Source organism: Aureobasidium namibiae (assembly GCF_000721765.1).
Source record: "Aureobasidium namibiae CBS 147.97 unplaced genomic scaffold scaffold_9, whole genome shotgun sequence".
NCBI lineage: Eukaryota > Fungi > Ascomycota > Dothideomycetes > Dothideales > Saccotheciaceae > Aureobasidium > Aureobasidium namibiae.
In genome coordinates, this window is record NW_013581200.1 from 444,903 (window position 1) to 460,439 (window position 15,537).

Below are 15,537 nucleotides of genomic sequence, written 5' to 3' on the forward strand. Positions count from 1 at the left end.
CCTCCTGAAAGTTCAAGAGATTGAGGCTCGTCGGGGTTTTGTCGCTTTCAAGTTTCGATTGTAGACAGTATCAAGAGAAGATTCATGCCGGGTGCAACGGAATTGTGGCAGAATGGCATATGACCTCAATGCCTACGTTCCACCCACGCGGGGCTATCTGGTCGAGAGGGCACAGTCGCCGGCATACCGAGAACGACGAGCAGACCAAAACGGATACGAATCTTTACCCAGAGCGCACGACGACTACTTGGAGCAAGAGCAAGGCACACGGTCGCAGCCGGTAGCAGACAACCAAGCACAAGCACACAGAGGGAGGACAGGGAGAGACGAGTCGCGCCGACGAGAGCCATCACGCCCAGGTGAGACAAGACTTGATCACGACGTGCTCGTGCTCGTGCCCCTACTCGCATCCTGCTGCAGACACTGACGGTCCAAAGAAGCGCGCAAACCCCTACTCAATCCACCATCGCCTGGAGAGAGTCCAATGGCTCAGGACAACGCCTTTCCCGTCTTTCCCACAAAGCGCTCTGTCGCTGCTCAGCAGCAGCAGCAGCAGCAACAGCAACAGCAACAACAACAACAAGTACGACCGCCGCGCGACACATCCAGGCCGCGTGATCGTCCACCCCCGTCCGCTGCCACCGCGAGTTCAAAACCACCCCAGCCCGGTCGTCTACACTCGTCCAATATCTCGCATCCAAGACCGTCGACAGCCGCTGCACCGCGCCCTCCACCCCACTCGCGCTCCCAAGGCCCTCCAAACGCCGTACCACACTTCCGCGACCAAGAAACCGCCCATCCGCTTCCACACGCTCCCTCGCAACCTCATCACCCTCCACAGCCCCACCTCCAAGGTCCAAGGTCTGCTGGCCGAGACGCCCGGCCACCACAAGCCCGAGACCAGCGCCACCCCGTCCGTACTACCCCACGACAGGCCCCGGCACAGCTCGCTCCTCTCCCTACCTTCAGCCCTCCCTATTCGTCCTCTTCTCGTCCCTCGACCAGCGACTCTGTCCATGACCGCGAACGTCCCTTCCTCGCCCCTCTCGATACTCAGGTCGCTGGCGATCCCCATAGTCAAGAGTCGCCTCAGTTGAGCAGTGTGTCCGCACGCCATCGTCCGGCCATTGTTCCTGTCACCCACGTTCCCTACGAAGCACGTATTTCCCAAGCTGCTCATCTTTCCAACGCTTCGGCTTATCAAGACGATTTTGCTCATCATCAACAGCCATGGAATCATCATGCGGATAAGCACGAGAGTCTGGGAGGTGTCTATGACGACTATTACCATGACCCTCCTCGTCCCATGAATCGCGAGGACGAGATAGAAGCTGCCATGCCCGACTTTGACGGACCTGCCGCACATAAGCGTCAACAGACCATCGACGAACATCTGAATAACATGCAGCTGAATAACAGTCCCCAACCTGCCCAAGCTCAGCCAGGATATCAGACTGCCTCTAGCAAGTTGAAATCCGCCAAATCGCAGCCTGATTTGCGTCAACGGACCCCTGTACAGGATGAAGTCAACGCTTTTGACTTTGGCTTCCAGGGCCAGCATATTACCCAGTCTCCCGAGCCTCACTACTCCGATCATCTCCCCCAACACCCCGCACAAGCTCTGTATCACCGCAACCAGCCACAACAAGAGCAGCAATGGAATCGTAATACTCGTGATCAATATTCTGCTTCTTCGAGGCCACCGCAACCACCGCAGCACGATTACAACTACCGCGGCCAGTCCTCCACACCTGCGTCCTCCACGAACCGCCAACCACAATCCGCACAGCACAACCACGGCTACAATGCCCAGGTCTCCATGCCGGAACCGCCTGTTCATAGTCAGCTGCGTACCGAAGCTTACGATGTGCGTGCAGATCACTCGGGTAGATCAGTGAGGGAGCAGCTCTATGACCAAGGTTATGCTCAACAAGACATGAACATGCTACCTCCTAATCAACAACGAAGTCAGAGCTACGACGACCCTAGCCTAGGGCCACCAAGGCCGCACCAACAGCAAAGGGCTTTTACTTCGGACGATCAGAAACCATATCACGGACAGCCATATAATACGCAAACACCCATGCAACAGAACAGATCCATGCAGAACCCTGCCATGCAACGCGGCCCCATGCCAAACGCTCACGCGCCCAATCTGGGCCCTGAAGATTATATGCCTCGAGGGCCACCTATGCGAGGCCCCATACCTCACCAGGGGCCGATGGGCGGCATGCCTCAAGGCTTCTCACCCAATGGACAAGCCCGTCGTGGTCCGCCGCCTCCCCGACCTGTGCATCCAGATTCAACGCCGCAAAGACCCATGCATTCTGGGCCTTTGAATGGCGGACCCCGATCGCAGTCTCGAGGCCCACAATCCAGAAGACCAGTACCTGCACAGCAGGACTTCAGAACAGGAATGCCAATGGACAATCGTTTACCTCCGCAGCGTCAGCCTTCAGGTGACAGGGCCCCGAGTGCCCCTGCAACATCCAATGGCTTTGCACCTCCCCCTGCTAGACAGGCTGATTACGGCTATGGCCCTGATCCGACAGCATTTGGGAGGGCGCCCGACCAACGCTTTGCCATGGAAGACCGCTCCCCAAGTGCGCCTGCCATGCAGAACGGCTTTGCTGCGCCCTCGTCGGATCGTTCATTTGGCGCTCCGCTTGCCAAACAGCGATCTGCTCCACAAACGGTACCAGGTGCCCAGCATCACGGCCACAACCAGCCCGCTAATCCTGATGCACTTCCCGGCCACCCCATCCCAGTCAGACCTGGTCTCAACAATGGTCCACCTGCACCAAAGCCCGCGCCCGTGCGCAACTATGCCAACAATCCGGATACATCATCAAAAAATCGGCTTCAATCGCAGCCCAAGTCTCCTTCGATTGACGAGGGCAGCAGTTCTGGCCCAGTCACGAGAGGCGAGCTTGATCTGTTGCGCTCAAAGGTTGATGCAAATCCCGATGATATGAAGACGGCAATGGTCCTGGTCAGAAAACTTGTCGAAGCATCCACCGTTCTAGCATCGGAGAACGGCCGCTTGGACGCGAAGTCAACTGCGAAAAACAGTGAACGTTATGTTCTTGATGCTCATAAGCGTGTTAAAAAGCTCGCAGCAGCCAATTACTCGGAAGCAATGTTTTACCTTGCGGACTGCTACGGGTCCGGAGATCTGGGTCTAGATCCCGATCCCAAGCAGGCCTTCTCGCTGTATCAGGGTGCTGCCAAAGCCGGTCATGGCGCTGCAGCTTATCGCACGGCGATGTGTTGCGAGATGGGAGCTGAAGAAGGAGGTGGCACGAAGCGAGACTATCATAAAGCGGTGCAATGGTATCAACGTGCCTCTCAGCTTCAGGATGTGGCTGCCATGTACAAGATGGGAATGATTTTGCTCAGAGGCCTGCTCGGTCAGCAGAGAAATGTAGGGCAATCAGTGGTGTACCTTAAAAGAGCCGCCGACAACGCCGATGCCACTAACCCTCACGCCATTCACGAACTTGCTCGTCTTCATGAAGAAGGCAATCCCGATCCTGCCATCAGTGCAGCAGTGAAGCCGGATGAAAAATATGCACAGAAGATGTACATGCAAGCAGCCAAGATGGGCTACAAACAATCGCAATTTAGACTTGGTCAAGCCTTCGAGTACGGATCGTTGGGTCTACCGGTCGATTCGCGAAACTCAATTGCATGGTACTCAAAGGCCGCTGCCCAGGGAGAGCACAATGCTGAGCTGGCACTCTCGGGCTGGTACCTTACAGGCGCCGAGGGTATCCTGAACCAATCAGATACAGAGGCATACCTTTGGGCACGGAAAGCTGCGATGAGTGAACCTCCTCTTGCAAAGGCCATGTATGCTCTAGGCTACTACATCGAGAACGGCATTGGCTGTCCTGCCAGTCTTGAGGAAGGAAAGAAGTGGTACACAAGGGCCGCTTCATACAAGTTTCCCAAGGCTGTCGAGAGGCTCGAAGAAATTCGGAAGGGCAAAGCAGCCAGACCGCAGCCCAACCAGGGACGTTTGACGAGAAGCAATCAGAAGAGAGATGAGGCTGAGTGCGTGGTTATGTGAGAGTACCTGGATTAAGGCCAACGCCTTGAAATGAAGTTGTTTAGTTCAATATACATACGATACCCTGTTGCTCCGCCCTGCAACTTTTGGTTCCCCCAGTCGGTCCTTGATGTGGTCAGTTTACCACACAGAATTTCGAAGTGGGAAAAATTCAGAGCTCGATGACGTTAGACAACTTATTCTGGATAATACATTTTCCTCGTTACACCACCATCGACGACAATTTCTTCACCAGTGACGAAGTCTGACTCGACAAGGAACTTGACCGCTTTGTAAATGTCTTCGACCTTTCCGACTCGACCAGCAGGGTGATAAGAGTGATCTTGCTCCGTCATACCATCTTCCCACTTTGTCGATGCTTCATCTGCTGCCTTGTTCTCGTTCTCCACGTTGATCCAGCCAGGAATGATAACATTGACGCGGATGTTGTGCCTATGCCCTAGACTTTGCGACATGCTCTGCGTAAGACCAAGAAGTCCGCCTTTTGCCGCGCTATAGGCTTCGTGATTGTCTTCCGCCTGTTTCGCTCGGGTGGAGGAGATGTTGATGATGCACCCGGCACTCTGCTCTCCGTCCTGGCGTTTGAGCATGGGTACGCAGAGTCTTGAGAGAAGGAATGGTGCGGTCAGACCAACAGCAATCTTGACATCCCATTGATCCATAATTTCATCAGATGAGAGGTCATCTTCCATGCCCTTATCGTCTTTCCACGTATGGGGAGTAGCGAAAGCATTGTTCAAGAGGGCATGCAAGCGACCTCCGAAGAATTCGTCCACCTCACCCACGAGGGTCTTGATCTCGTCGCGGTTTCTCAAGTCAACAACTTTGCCTCGAAAAGAGCTTTTGTCGGTGTCTGATGACTGTGTCCATGTTGATGCGAGCGAAAGAGTGTTTTGTAGCTCACTCTCGTTACTGTCCAAGAGAAAGACTCGGTTTCCAGGCCGCGTGAGAAGATTTCGAGTCAGCCCTCTGCCGATGCCTCTACCCGCGCCGGTTATGAGGTAGTTCATGGAGGTTGACATGGAGAAAGTGATTGGATTCCGCAATTGTATGAGGCTTGATGCCTTCTGATAACCTGGGACTCATTGATCCGAGCTTGAGCGTTCTACGCTTTGACCTGATCATTGATCACGCACAGGCCTCATTCGTAGCTGGGAGAACCAATTGCTCCTAGACCTGACATCTGCAACACATGTATTCTGCAGGTTCAGCTAGGAAGTCGATTATAATCTGTTGTGTCTTGTACATTCTGAGGCGTCAGTCTCGAGTTCGCTGATGTGGACCCAAGGCCAAAAGACAGAACAGATCGTAGGGGATGCCTATGCCAAGCCAAATTATCAATCAGATAAGGCGCCGGATCAAATTGGAGCTATCACCTTAGTGCGGGTCCCTCCGGTTTCTCGACCTATCACTTTCAATCTCTCGGTCCCACAGGGCGTATAGTTTTGCCTACGCGGCCGAATCGGCGCTGAAGAAGGATTAAAATCGTACCATGGGCTGGCGGCCCACACGATAAGTAGGTGTGTACGGCCGGCTGGGGTCCGAACGTGCCGGCTCTCAGTCGACATGGATATTGCACGATCCTTGAGACCCATTCTCCTGCGTAGCAAAACGACCAAGACTTCCTGCTCGGCAACCGTGGCAGTTTCGTTCTTTCCCAGAACTTCTTCCTCGCCCTCCCCCTTACATTCCTCTTTTCTACATTCTGCTCGATTCTCAGCCATGCCATCCAACGAAGGCCCTCACGTTCTCCAAGCAGTCCCGAGAGTTCTTGTCATTGGAGGCTCTTACTCTGGCCTCGCAGCCACCGTTAACCTCATAGACCTATGCAATGGAAAGCAGCCTCGGTTCACTTCGACACCTTCGGATGTTGTGTCTTCCAAGAGCAAATTGCCTGTCGATATCACCATCGTTGACGAGCGTGACGGCTATTGTATGTGTCACGACGTACAAGATTGCTTCAGTACACTAATCTGACCATAGACCATCTGATCGGAAACCCGTTGGCCTTCGCTTCGGATGACGCCGCCTCCAAGAGTTGGACAAGGTTTCAAGACATCCCAGCATTGAAGTTGCCCAATGTAAATTTCTTGCAGGGCAGTGTTGCGAGTATCGACTGTGAGAACAAAGCCGTGTCGATAGTAGATACTGTCACCAAGCAATACCGTCAAGGAAAGTATGACTACCTTCTGGTTGCTTCCGGCCTTCGAAGGACTTCACCCGTAGTGCCCCAAGCATTGAACAGAGACCAGTTCCTTGCCGAGGCCAAGTCACATACCAAAGCAGTTAGAGATGCAAAGGAGGGTGTAGTGGTGATAGGTGGAGGTGAGTACAAGTCGTACACTCTGTACCAGACCTCAGGCTGATATTTCTACCCAAGGGGCTGTTGGAATTGAGATGGCTAGCGAAATCAAGACAATCGAACCCTGGCAAAAGGTAACTCTTGTACATTCTAGAGACAAGCTTCTATCCGCGGAGCCCTTGCCAGACGACTTCAAAGATCGAAGCCTTGAGACGCTCAGGGAGACCGGTGTAGAGGTAATTCTGGGACAGAGGGTGACCGAAACCACCGCTGTACAGTCTGACGGTGAGCCCACCTCGTGGAATCTCACCTTGTCCAGTGGGCAGCACATCACCGCTGGACACGTCATTGCAGCCATATCAAGAAGCACACCTACATCAAGCTATCTCCCACCCGCAGCTCTGGACAAGGACGGCTATGTCAAGATTGATGCTTCGTAAGAACGATCGTCTAACTCAGCTGGACTCTGCTAACATCATCCTAGCCTGCGATTCAATAGCGATGTGCCAAATGCAAGCAGCCACTTCGCGGCGGGAGATATCGCATCTTGGTCTGGCATCAAGCGTTGTGGAGGAGCCATGCATATGGGTCATTATTGTGCTATCAACATTCATCAAGACATGCTCAAGAATCGCTACGGGCAGATACCAACCTACAAGGAGCTGTCATTCTTCCCAAACATCATGGGCTTAGCAGTAGGGAAGAAAGCTGTTGTCTTTGACTCGACGAACGGAACTGCTTCTGGAGAAGACCAGATGGCCGCTTACTTTGGCAATGACCTGGCAAATTCTAGTAAGTACCATCAAAGTATGACCCAGACCTTGACCATTCTGACCGGAGATGTAGTCTGTTGGAATTACATGAAGCTTGGACAGGCTGTGGCTGTGTAGATTAGTACGATCACTGTAGAAGTTGTGTATAGCTGCTGCACCTATGATCATTCTTCTATGTGCCAAAGTTTGAAAAGCGTGCAGCTAGAAAGATGCACCACGGGTTCGGGAAGGAGGCTAGTATCATTGAGAAGCAACATGTCCTCGGATCTCTTTGGGAATATCTTTGGTTTTGAAGGATCAATATGCCTTTTGATCGTGAGGGTACTACTTCAAGCTCTTGTAGGAGGCGGGTCCATTTCGTAGCTTGATTTATTCCCCCTCTCACGACTGCACATGGCAGAGAGTGAGGGCTGTATATATGAACAGACCTTCATCAATGGTAGACGAACCCATAGAGAGCCGACATGTACATCACTCTCAAGTCATGCATCCTGTTGGGCGAAGCAGCTATGCACTCTCGTAGCTATGTGATTAAAGAGACTGCGCACGAGCGCAGCAGAGAGTGTTATGTTGTCACGCTAGGCGTGGCCAGAGGCGGAAAGTCAATGATACTTACACGATGAATAGATCAGATTCACATATGGAATCTGCGAGTGGGCGGTAACGTACTCATCTCGAAAAGGCCTAACAAGAATGATCTGCTGATATCAAGTTCTAAAGGAGGGCTGTGTGATGGTGTGTCATCGAAGCTACTCCTAAACGGAGGACGAAGTGACAGAGATTTACTAAGATTTATAGCTGACACGGAGGATAAGCGTAGGGAAACAGTTGTATTATTTTGCATCCCGTCTACCGAGTTGTTAATTGCTACGAAAGCAAAACGATTAGAAGATCTGGGCCCATCGCCCATCTAGTGTCATCATGCCATGCTTCTGGCAGGTCAAATGCCAATTCGTATCCCAATTCTACCACCGATACTCCTGTTGTACGCCGTCGCCATGCTCATGATGGTATAAGAAAATCAAAGATTGCCCGCCGTCAAAGTGCCCACGCTATGCATCATTGAGAGCCATAAAAAGAAAGAGGAAGAAAATGTCAGGGCGTCTCGTTCATGTACCCGCATGACGATCCTTCCATCCCATGCCAAAGGTCATTAGCGAAGGGGGAATTGAACATCAGATGAAGAGGGTGCGGAAGCCAGACTCAATCGGAGGGGTGTTCACCATGCCTTTGCTGCGAAGCTTCATGCCGGATGTGTTTGGACTTTCGGGTCGATCGCCGCCAGCTGCTGCCTGCTCACGCTCTTTGCGGGCAGCCTTTTGTGCTTGCTTCTTGATGTCTCTCTTGTCCCGGGCAGTCTGTCGTGGAGGCCCTTTGGCCGACGCAGGGGCGGGCGAAGATGGCTTTTGCGAGTTGAACTTGAGTCTGATGGTAGGCCTTGGTCGTGTGTCAGGAAGAGGCTCGCCCTTCTTGTCGGGTTGCGAACTTGAAGGATCCGAAGGTTCCGACTTGACGGATTCAGAAGAATCGTTGTGGGTCTCGAACTTGGCTCGCATTTCGTCAGAGTTGACTTCTCCGGACTGCTGCCGTGATGACGGCCTGCGGTCTCGCTTCTTGTTGGGCCCGTCTTTGCCTGGGTATTCCTCATCACTATCAGGTTCACGCTCGACGCTGGAGCTCTCTTGTGCAGATGAAAGGCTGCCGTTTTCTTCGGCGCCCATGAGCTTATCGACGGCAGCATCGATATTGCCTTTGCATTCTTCGAGGGTGCGTTTGATGGTAGGTTTGTCGGCAAGAAATGGAAGAGAGGACGAAACAACATCGACCATCCAGGGGAGCACGTGAGGTGTTTGTGCTAGCCTCTCTTTCTGCTTCTGCTCTTCGTCAGGCGACAAGGCCTTGACAGTGACTTTGGGCGGGCCAGAGTGGGGGCCGTCGAGGTTTCGGATGGATGAATAGTGCTCCCAAGCCTACAAAGGTCAGCAGAGGTACGGTTTGACCAGCGGGTAGGTACCGACGTGGTAAGCAATATGAGCTATCTCGCGGTCTTGGGCATGGCCAGAGCCCGAGATCATGTAGGCAAAGTCTCGCTGGTAGATCTTGACGTCGACGTTGTAGGCGGAGCTAAAAGCCGAAATCTCCATGTTGTCACCATATGTGCCACCTTTTGCCATCCTGCCCAAGTGGTTCTGAAAGGTGTGGTCTATGTCGGCCTCGGAGGGAGCAGCAGCGACGGCTGAGAAAGAGCCGACATTCTTCCTCTTGGGATTCCTCCGGGTGCCACCTCCGGGCTGAGCGTCTATGAATTGCTTGTAGTAGTCGGCATGGTCTCGCATGTAGGCAATGACTTTTTCACGGATGACGTGGTGTTCTTTCTGGTGGCCGTACAGCTGGTCACTAAGAGCGTGAAACAGGCAGTTTCCTGGGTATATTAGTGGGTGAAGGGGCAGAATATGGAAGGCTCCATACCATCACCGAGTATGTTGGAAGCATACAAGCCAAGGCTGTTCAAGAGTGGAAATTCTTCTTGACTGCCACCCATTGTGCTGCAAGCGAGGGTTTATCAGCGAACCAGAGTCAACAACACAGCAGACAGGCATGGGTGCGAGTTGATCAGCAAATCAGAAAGACATGACAGGTGAAGGGTAGGAGTAGGGCCCGCTCGGTGCTCAGGAGTGAGTGAAGAACAAGGAGCAGAATTGGAAAGCTGGACCGGCCTCTTGGCACTGCATCACAATCCAAAAAGCACCACATCATGAGCGCATGCACTGGCTTCTGCCACGTCGCTTATTGCCGTGGCCTAACTCCATTCACGAGAGCCGCCCAGCTCCCTCTGATTCCTGCTTGCCCGAGAGGCCGTTATCTGATCGCTTACCTCTGTCTGATTGGCCGTGTCGCGGGTCGTCGACGCCGGCCAAGTGCTAAAGTCTATCGGAGCCGATCACGGCTTGCGTGCAGTGGAGATATATCTGCTGGTGTGGGGCGGGAAACTGTTGACCTAGTCCAGGATAACAAGATACAAGTAAGCAGGCTGCCGAGTGAGACTGCAATTATAAAAGCGTGTCCGCCTATGACTGTGGTCCGTCGTTTTATTGGCCTCACCCGTGAATCATTGTTGCGGCAGATTTAGTCAATTCCAAGAAGCAGGCAGCACCCGCTCCACCAGTCACTCTGTCAAGTACCATCAGCCATGGCCCCTCAACATCGTGTGGTCGTATTGGGGTCCGCGTCCACACCGAATTCATGAATGATGAATACAGCTGACCAGTCTGCAGAGCTGGAGTCTCGGGCCTGACGGCGGCCTTTATACTGTCCAAGAACAAGAACTACACCATCACCGTTGCAGCAAAGCATATGCCAGGAGACTATGACATTGAATACGCCTCGCCATGGGCTGGTGCTAACTACTTGCCGTGCGTCAGCACACTTGCACAACTCTACCTGTCATGATCCATACGAGCAACTAGAATCCATTACTTAAGCTAACCTCTAAAGTGTTGGCAAGGAAGGCACCCCATCGCAAGAATATGAAAGGAGCACATGGCCCGAACTAGCAAAACTCGCCCAAGAACACCCCGAAGCAGGCATTCACTTCCAAGGTATCAGATGGGACAAGACATGCACTTGAGCATTCGGCTAACCACAGTGTCCAGATACGGTCGTTTATCGAAGGAAGAAGGACAAGGGCCCTGTCAGCGAGTGGTTTGGGGAACTCATTCGCGAAGACGCATGGTTCAGCAAGGTTGTGCCTAACGTGAGCTGTCTCTGTGTCTCCCTCGTTGCTAGGACTATACTAATCACTTGATGTGCAGTTCAGAGTCCTCAGCAAAGAGGAGCTACCTGAAGGCATGGATGGCGGTACCTCGTTCACTTCCGTCTGCATCAACACAGCGATCTATCTCCCGTGGCTGGTCTCACAATGCCTCAAGAACGGTGTCGTCTTCAGGCGAGGCGTGGTGAGGCACATTGCAGACGCCACCTCACTTCATCACTCTGGAAAACCGGCCGACTTGGTGGTGAATGCAACTGGACTCTTTTCCCTCTTCATGGAGGGAGTTCAAGACAAGAACATGTACCCGGCTCGTGGGCAGATTGTGCTGGTTCGCAACGATCCTGGAATCATGGCCACGACTTCGGGAACCGACGATGGCGAGGACGAAGCAGTCTATATCATGCATCGTGCGGCCGGAGGTGGTTGTATACTGGGTGGTTGTTTGCAAGCAGACAGGTGGGACTCGGCGGTAGACCCCAACCTTGCCACCCGCATCATGAAACGTGCGATTGCCCTGACACCTAAGCTTGTACCCGAGGGGCAAGGCATCGAAGCACTGGACATCATCAGACATGGTGTAGGCTTGAGACCGATGCGCAAGGGCGGTATCAGAACCGAAAAGGAAACGATCATGGGTCCGGACGGAAACGCTGTCAAGGTTGTGCACAGCATCGGCCATGGTGGTTATGGATACCAGACCTCATGGGGCTGTGCTGCTGCTGTGGTGCAGCTTGTTGACCAGTCCTTGACAGAGAAGGCTCGTTTGTAGGCGAGGTTTAGTTGGAACAGAATTATTAATATCCATGACCCGGTATGGGCAGCAAGACAGATCATGAAACACATGACACACGAATGAACTATCTTCATGGTCCTGCGGTGTATGCTCTACCTAGTATTGTAACGATGACAGCTGCGTCGGTTGTGATTGTAAAGTCGCAGCAGTTTCACCAAAGAAAGCGGGAGCCTCAAGACCGAAGCTGGGCCCCCGGATCGGGGATCGGGAACGCACATGGCACAAAGTTGCAGCTTGGCAGCCTCGAGCTCTATTGACAGCTTCCAGGCTGCCAGTCCTTTGTCCTCTTCATACTACCGTTTGACAGCTTCTCGATTGCACAACTCGCATCTTGTTGTTGTAACACCGTCACCATGGATTTCTCGGATATCTTTCGCATTGTCAACCTGGCTACTGGAGCCTTGATGGTTCTTGGAGGAGTCAGTCAATTCTTCCCCGAAGTCAGCGTTCGAGGCACAATCTGCGCCATCTACATTATCCTGTTCGGTCTCGGCAATGCTCTTCTTGAGTTCCAGATTCCTCCTCAAGTCGCCAGATATGCATCCTTCATGTTCTCGTTCATCGGACGCGGCGTTTGTACGACACACGAGCTCTTTGATCTCACAAAGGCATAGGCTAACCAAGACGGAACAGTCTACATCTTCATCGGAGGACTTTGCTTCTCAGGGCACTGGACCAAGTACATCATTGGTGGCATCATCATACTTGTCGGTATCAGCTATGTCGCCCTCGAATACGTACCCAGCATCGAGCCGCCGGCCAACATGAGGTAGGCTTCAGAAACAGTCTTGAATCGTACGAGTGCTCACGCGACAACAGGGACGCCGACGCAGGGTGGGGAGCTGAACAGGTCTAGAGACAATGCGACAATGCGGCGAAACAACCAAGCAACGAAGCGCATCAGACGCACACTTCGGAGCCGGGCTCGAGGAGCACAGCGGATGGCAGCGAAAAGTGGTCCAAGAAGTGGAAATGTACATAAGCAATGGATATGCAAGCGACATGGTTGGTCGCATGAGTTGTAAGAGTCGGACTGACGGCGTGGACGGCGCGAGGATGGGGAAGTGAAGAGAGGCATGCGCCAATGGCAGGATACTCACGAGTTAGATAGAAAGACAATGAAGCCATGTACAGACGAATCGACTTAAATGGCGAACACGTCAAGAAACGCCAAGAGATTGGTACTCCAAGCGCGCCCGTCACTTTTGCGCGCAGGCTGGAGGCATAAGGTACAACAAGTGCAGAGACGCAGACGACGACATCAACTCGACCCGCTCACCACATCTAATCCACTTGTCGCAGCTGTAACAGCGTCGCGTAGACACCGCCATCACACACGCCTACAACACGATGAGACTCACAGCCGAGCTCGTGCACAACTCGCTCTCATACCTCAATCCGCTCAAGGAGCGCGAACTTGACCTACGAGGTATTGCCACCCCTTGTCAAGAGAAGGACAGATATTATACTTGAACTAGCTGATTCATAGGCATACAAAAGGTCATAAAATTCCTGCTTTGGAGAACTTGGGTCTCATCACCGTACGTTCAAGCCCACTCGGTCTACACCTGCCCACGCTTGGTGCTGATGTGAATGCGCCAAAAGAACGAAGATGCCATCGATCTCACAGACAACGATATTCCCGCTCTGGCAAACTTCCCCAAGAATCACAGGCTGAAGGCTCTGTATCTCGCACGGAACCGCATCACCGCCATCGCCCCAGCCCTCAACAACTCCATCCCGAACCTTGACACGCTTGTCTTGACGCAAAATTCGTTATCCGAACTCGCCGATCTCGAGCCCCTGGCCGCCCTGAAGAAGTTGACACATCTGACTCTGTTGGAGAATCCCGTCGCCTCGAGAGAAGTCAGCCATGCCCACGTTCAAGATGCCAATGAATCTTTGATCTAACTCGACACAGAACTACCGCTATTGGGTCATTGCGACATGTCCATCTGTCAGATTCCTCGACTTCCAGAAGGTCAAGGACGCAGAACGCAGTAAAGCCGCCGAGCTCTTTGGAACCCTCGCCGAACCTACCGATCTTGCCAAGAAGCTTCTCTCCTCTCGCTCATCAAGGTCACTCAATACTGCCTCGACGGCCAATGCCAACGGTACCGACAAGATCTCTCGCGTCAAGTTGTCCGACAAGGAAAGAAAGCGCATTGAGGAATTGATCAGAAATGCGAAGACCCTCGCTGAGATTACTCGTCTGGAAAAGGCTCTTAATGAAGGAAGAATACCGGCAGGTGTCCTCGACGATTCCATGGATACTTCATGAGTGTTGGAGCAATATTCGGGTTTCTACTGGACCTATCGTACACCACTATCACTTTGGCGTCACATGAACAGCCATCGCACTACGTGAACCATGAGTTTACCCAAAAGCAACTCCTTGTTATACCGAGCACAGGCACCTGGGAGGAAGTTGTGGCATAACCATGGAAAAGCAGTTACCATCAGTTGGTTTTTATACTAGAGCTCGGCATATTCAGCCAGCTCTGTTCCCTCTTCTTTTTAGAATCTGTATCTGATACATTGCAGCTCTTTGGCTCTCGCACATGTCCGTCTACCTGTACTGACTCTCTTCTCCCTGATCTCACTTGGTGTGGGCAAAGCTTTCCTCTTCCTCGCAGCCTGCCGTGGCAGTCTCGACGCTGTCGTTGGCTTCGGGGCCATGAGTGCCGCGAGGGAGCAACTCCTTCATTTTGAGGGGAGTGTCGTCGTCTCGGGCTGCGAGTGGCTGTATCATTGAAGGACTGCCATTAGGCAATGCTGAGTAGCCGGAGCCCTTAGCACCGACGCTCATGGCATTGTTTGTGACAGTCTTGAACGAGTTGCTGAGAGCTCTGGTGTGAGCTTTAGCCCGGTCCAGCCGAGCGGTAGGCGAAGTTTCGTCGACGTTGAGGGGATAAGTTGCAGGAACGGGTCTGGTGTTAATCATGGTTTGTCTAGCCCTCCAAAGTCAGCAGGTAGGTCTTTATTGGATCAGCTAGGGCAGCGAGACTGACTCTTGCTCGCTAAGTCCGGCCAGATCGACGTTGACATGTTTGAAGCCGAAAGGCTCGCCCTTTTGCATCGGGGCGTCAGTCAAGTTGCAATCAGTACGCAGTAGTGTATAACTTACAATAACGAGCACAGGTCTTGCTTCTTCTTCTTCTTCTTCTTCTTCTTCTTCTTCCTCCTCGCCGCAGCAGAGGAAGGCCTTGATCTTGTGCCAGAGGTTGTACATTTGTGCGTGTTCGTGGTGGTAAAGAGCGTGGGACCGAAAAGTCGCAAGGATTATGTACGCTCACGCAAAGTGAGCGTGTTCGCGAACGCCGAGAAACTGTCTCTGATGGACCGGGTACTGGAGAAGAATTGCCGTGATCTCGTCGAGGAGAGATGATGATGCTCTCTCGACGCAAACAAGACAGTTCCGGACAAGACAAAGAAGCACGCAAGCAATTTCAGCACGACCAAGACGAAGAACAAAGGACACGCCAAAGATGAAACCAAAGTCAAGAACAACAACAGAACATGAGATTGTTTCTCAATGACAAGCGAAGTAGTGTCAGGCAGTGTGCAATCATACAACCAGAAGCCACAGGAAAGAAAGAAAGGTCAAGCGGAGGGCGAGCAAGGCCGTATCGAGCTTGCTCGACCCAAAGGACCAACAAAATCAGCAGGCCTGCTGCAAGATGGAGATTGTAGTATCTTGCAGAAGATTGCGTTGACCTGGCGAGCTTCCCAAAAGTCCAATCACTGGCAGAGGTCGAAGGCTGACAAGCTTTGCTCGCCTTGCTTGTGTCAATCTTTTACACATACAGCCATGGTTGGTACATT

General features: G+C 52.6%; 8 protein-coding genes across 8 annotated transcripts; 5 read left to right on the forward strand and 3 right to left on the reverse strand.

Moving 5' to 3' along the window:
- Window positions 1-2,614: 2,614 nt before the first annotated feature.
- M436DRAFT_47930 (HCP-like protein) lies at window positions 2,615-4,072 on the forward strand (the record flags this gene model as incomplete). The annotated part of the gene is made up of 1 exon (XM_013571663.1): window positions 2,615-4,072. One exon carries the CDS (start codon window positions 2,615-2,617, stop codon window positions 4,070-4,072), a length of 1,458 nt encoding a protein of 485 aa, XP_013427117.1.
- Window positions 4,073-4,248: 176 nt separating this feature from the next.
- M436DRAFT_47130 (NAD(P)-binding protein) lies at window positions 4,249-5,082 on the reverse strand (the record flags this gene model as incomplete). Its single annotated transcript, XM_013571525.1, has 1 exon — window positions 4,249-5,082. One exon carries the CDS (start codon window positions 5,080-5,082, stop codon window positions 4,249-4,251), a length of 834 nt encoding a protein of 277 aa, XP_013426979.1.
- Window positions 5,083-5,794: 712 nt separating this feature from the next.
- M436DRAFT_82167 (FAD/NAD(P)-binding domain-containing protein) lies at window positions 5,795-7,264 on the forward strand (the record flags this gene model as incomplete). The annotated part of the gene is made up of 5 exons (XM_013571795.1): window positions 5,795-6,005; window positions 6,056-6,397; window positions 6,453-6,810; window positions 6,859-7,166; window positions 7,221-7,264. 5 exons carry the CDS (start codon window positions 5,795-5,797, stop codon window positions 7,262-7,264), a joined length of 1,263 nt encoding a protein of 420 aa, XP_013427249.1.
- Window positions 7,265-8,322: 1,058 nt separating this feature from the next.
- On the reverse strand, window positions 8,323-9,689 carry M436DRAFT_47299 (cysteine proteinase; the record flags this gene model as incomplete). The annotated part of the gene is made up of 3 exons (XM_013571563.1): window positions 8,323-9,117; window positions 9,166-9,569; window positions 9,617-9,689. The coding sequence occupies 3 exons, from the start codon at window positions 9,687-9,689 to the stop codon at window positions 8,323-8,325; spliced, it is 1,272 nt and encodes a 423-aa protein (XP_013427017.1).
- Window positions 9,690-10,337: 648 nt separating this feature from the next.
- M436DRAFT_73062 (FAD dependent oxidoreductase) lies at window positions 10,338-11,688 on the forward strand (the record flags this gene model as incomplete). Its single annotated transcript, XM_013571796.1, has 5 exons — window positions 10,338-10,353; window positions 10,416-10,560; window positions 10,643-10,746; window positions 10,801-10,901; window positions 10,960-11,688. 5 exons carry the CDS (start codon window positions 10,338-10,340, stop codon window positions 11,686-11,688), a joined length of 1,095 nt encoding a protein of 364 aa, XP_013427250.1.
- Window positions 11,689-12,065: 377 nt separating this feature from the next.
- On the forward strand, window positions 12,066-12,568 carry M436DRAFT_82170 (COPI associated; the record flags this gene model as incomplete). The annotated part of the gene is made up of 3 exons (XM_013571797.1): window positions 12,066-12,288; window positions 12,346-12,481; window positions 12,532-12,568. 3 exons carry the CDS (start codon window positions 12,066-12,068, stop codon window positions 12,566-12,568), a joined length of 396 nt encoding a protein of 131 aa, XP_013427251.1.
- A 494-nt stretch (window positions 12,569-13,062) lies between these two features.
- Window positions 13,063-13,993, forward strand: M436DRAFT_47200 (L domain-like protein; the record flags this gene model as incomplete). The annotated part of the gene is made up of 4 exons (XM_013571543.1): window positions 13,063-13,141; window positions 13,213-13,253; window positions 13,318-13,578; window positions 13,634-13,993. The coding sequence occupies 4 exons, from the start codon at window positions 13,063-13,065 to the stop codon at window positions 13,991-13,993; spliced, it is 741 nt and encodes a 246-aa protein (XP_013426997.1).
- A 318-nt stretch (window positions 13,994-14,311) lies between these two features.
- Window positions 14,312-14,944, reverse strand: M436DRAFT_73065 (uncharacterized protein; the record flags this gene model as incomplete). The annotated part of the gene is made up of 3 exons (XM_013571798.1): window positions 14,312-14,642; window positions 14,724-14,782; window positions 14,840-14,944. The coding sequence occupies 3 exons, from the start codon at window positions 14,942-14,944 to the stop codon at window positions 14,312-14,314; spliced, it is 495 nt and encodes a 164-aa protein (XP_013427252.1).
- Window positions 14,945-15,537: the final 593 nt, after the last annotated feature.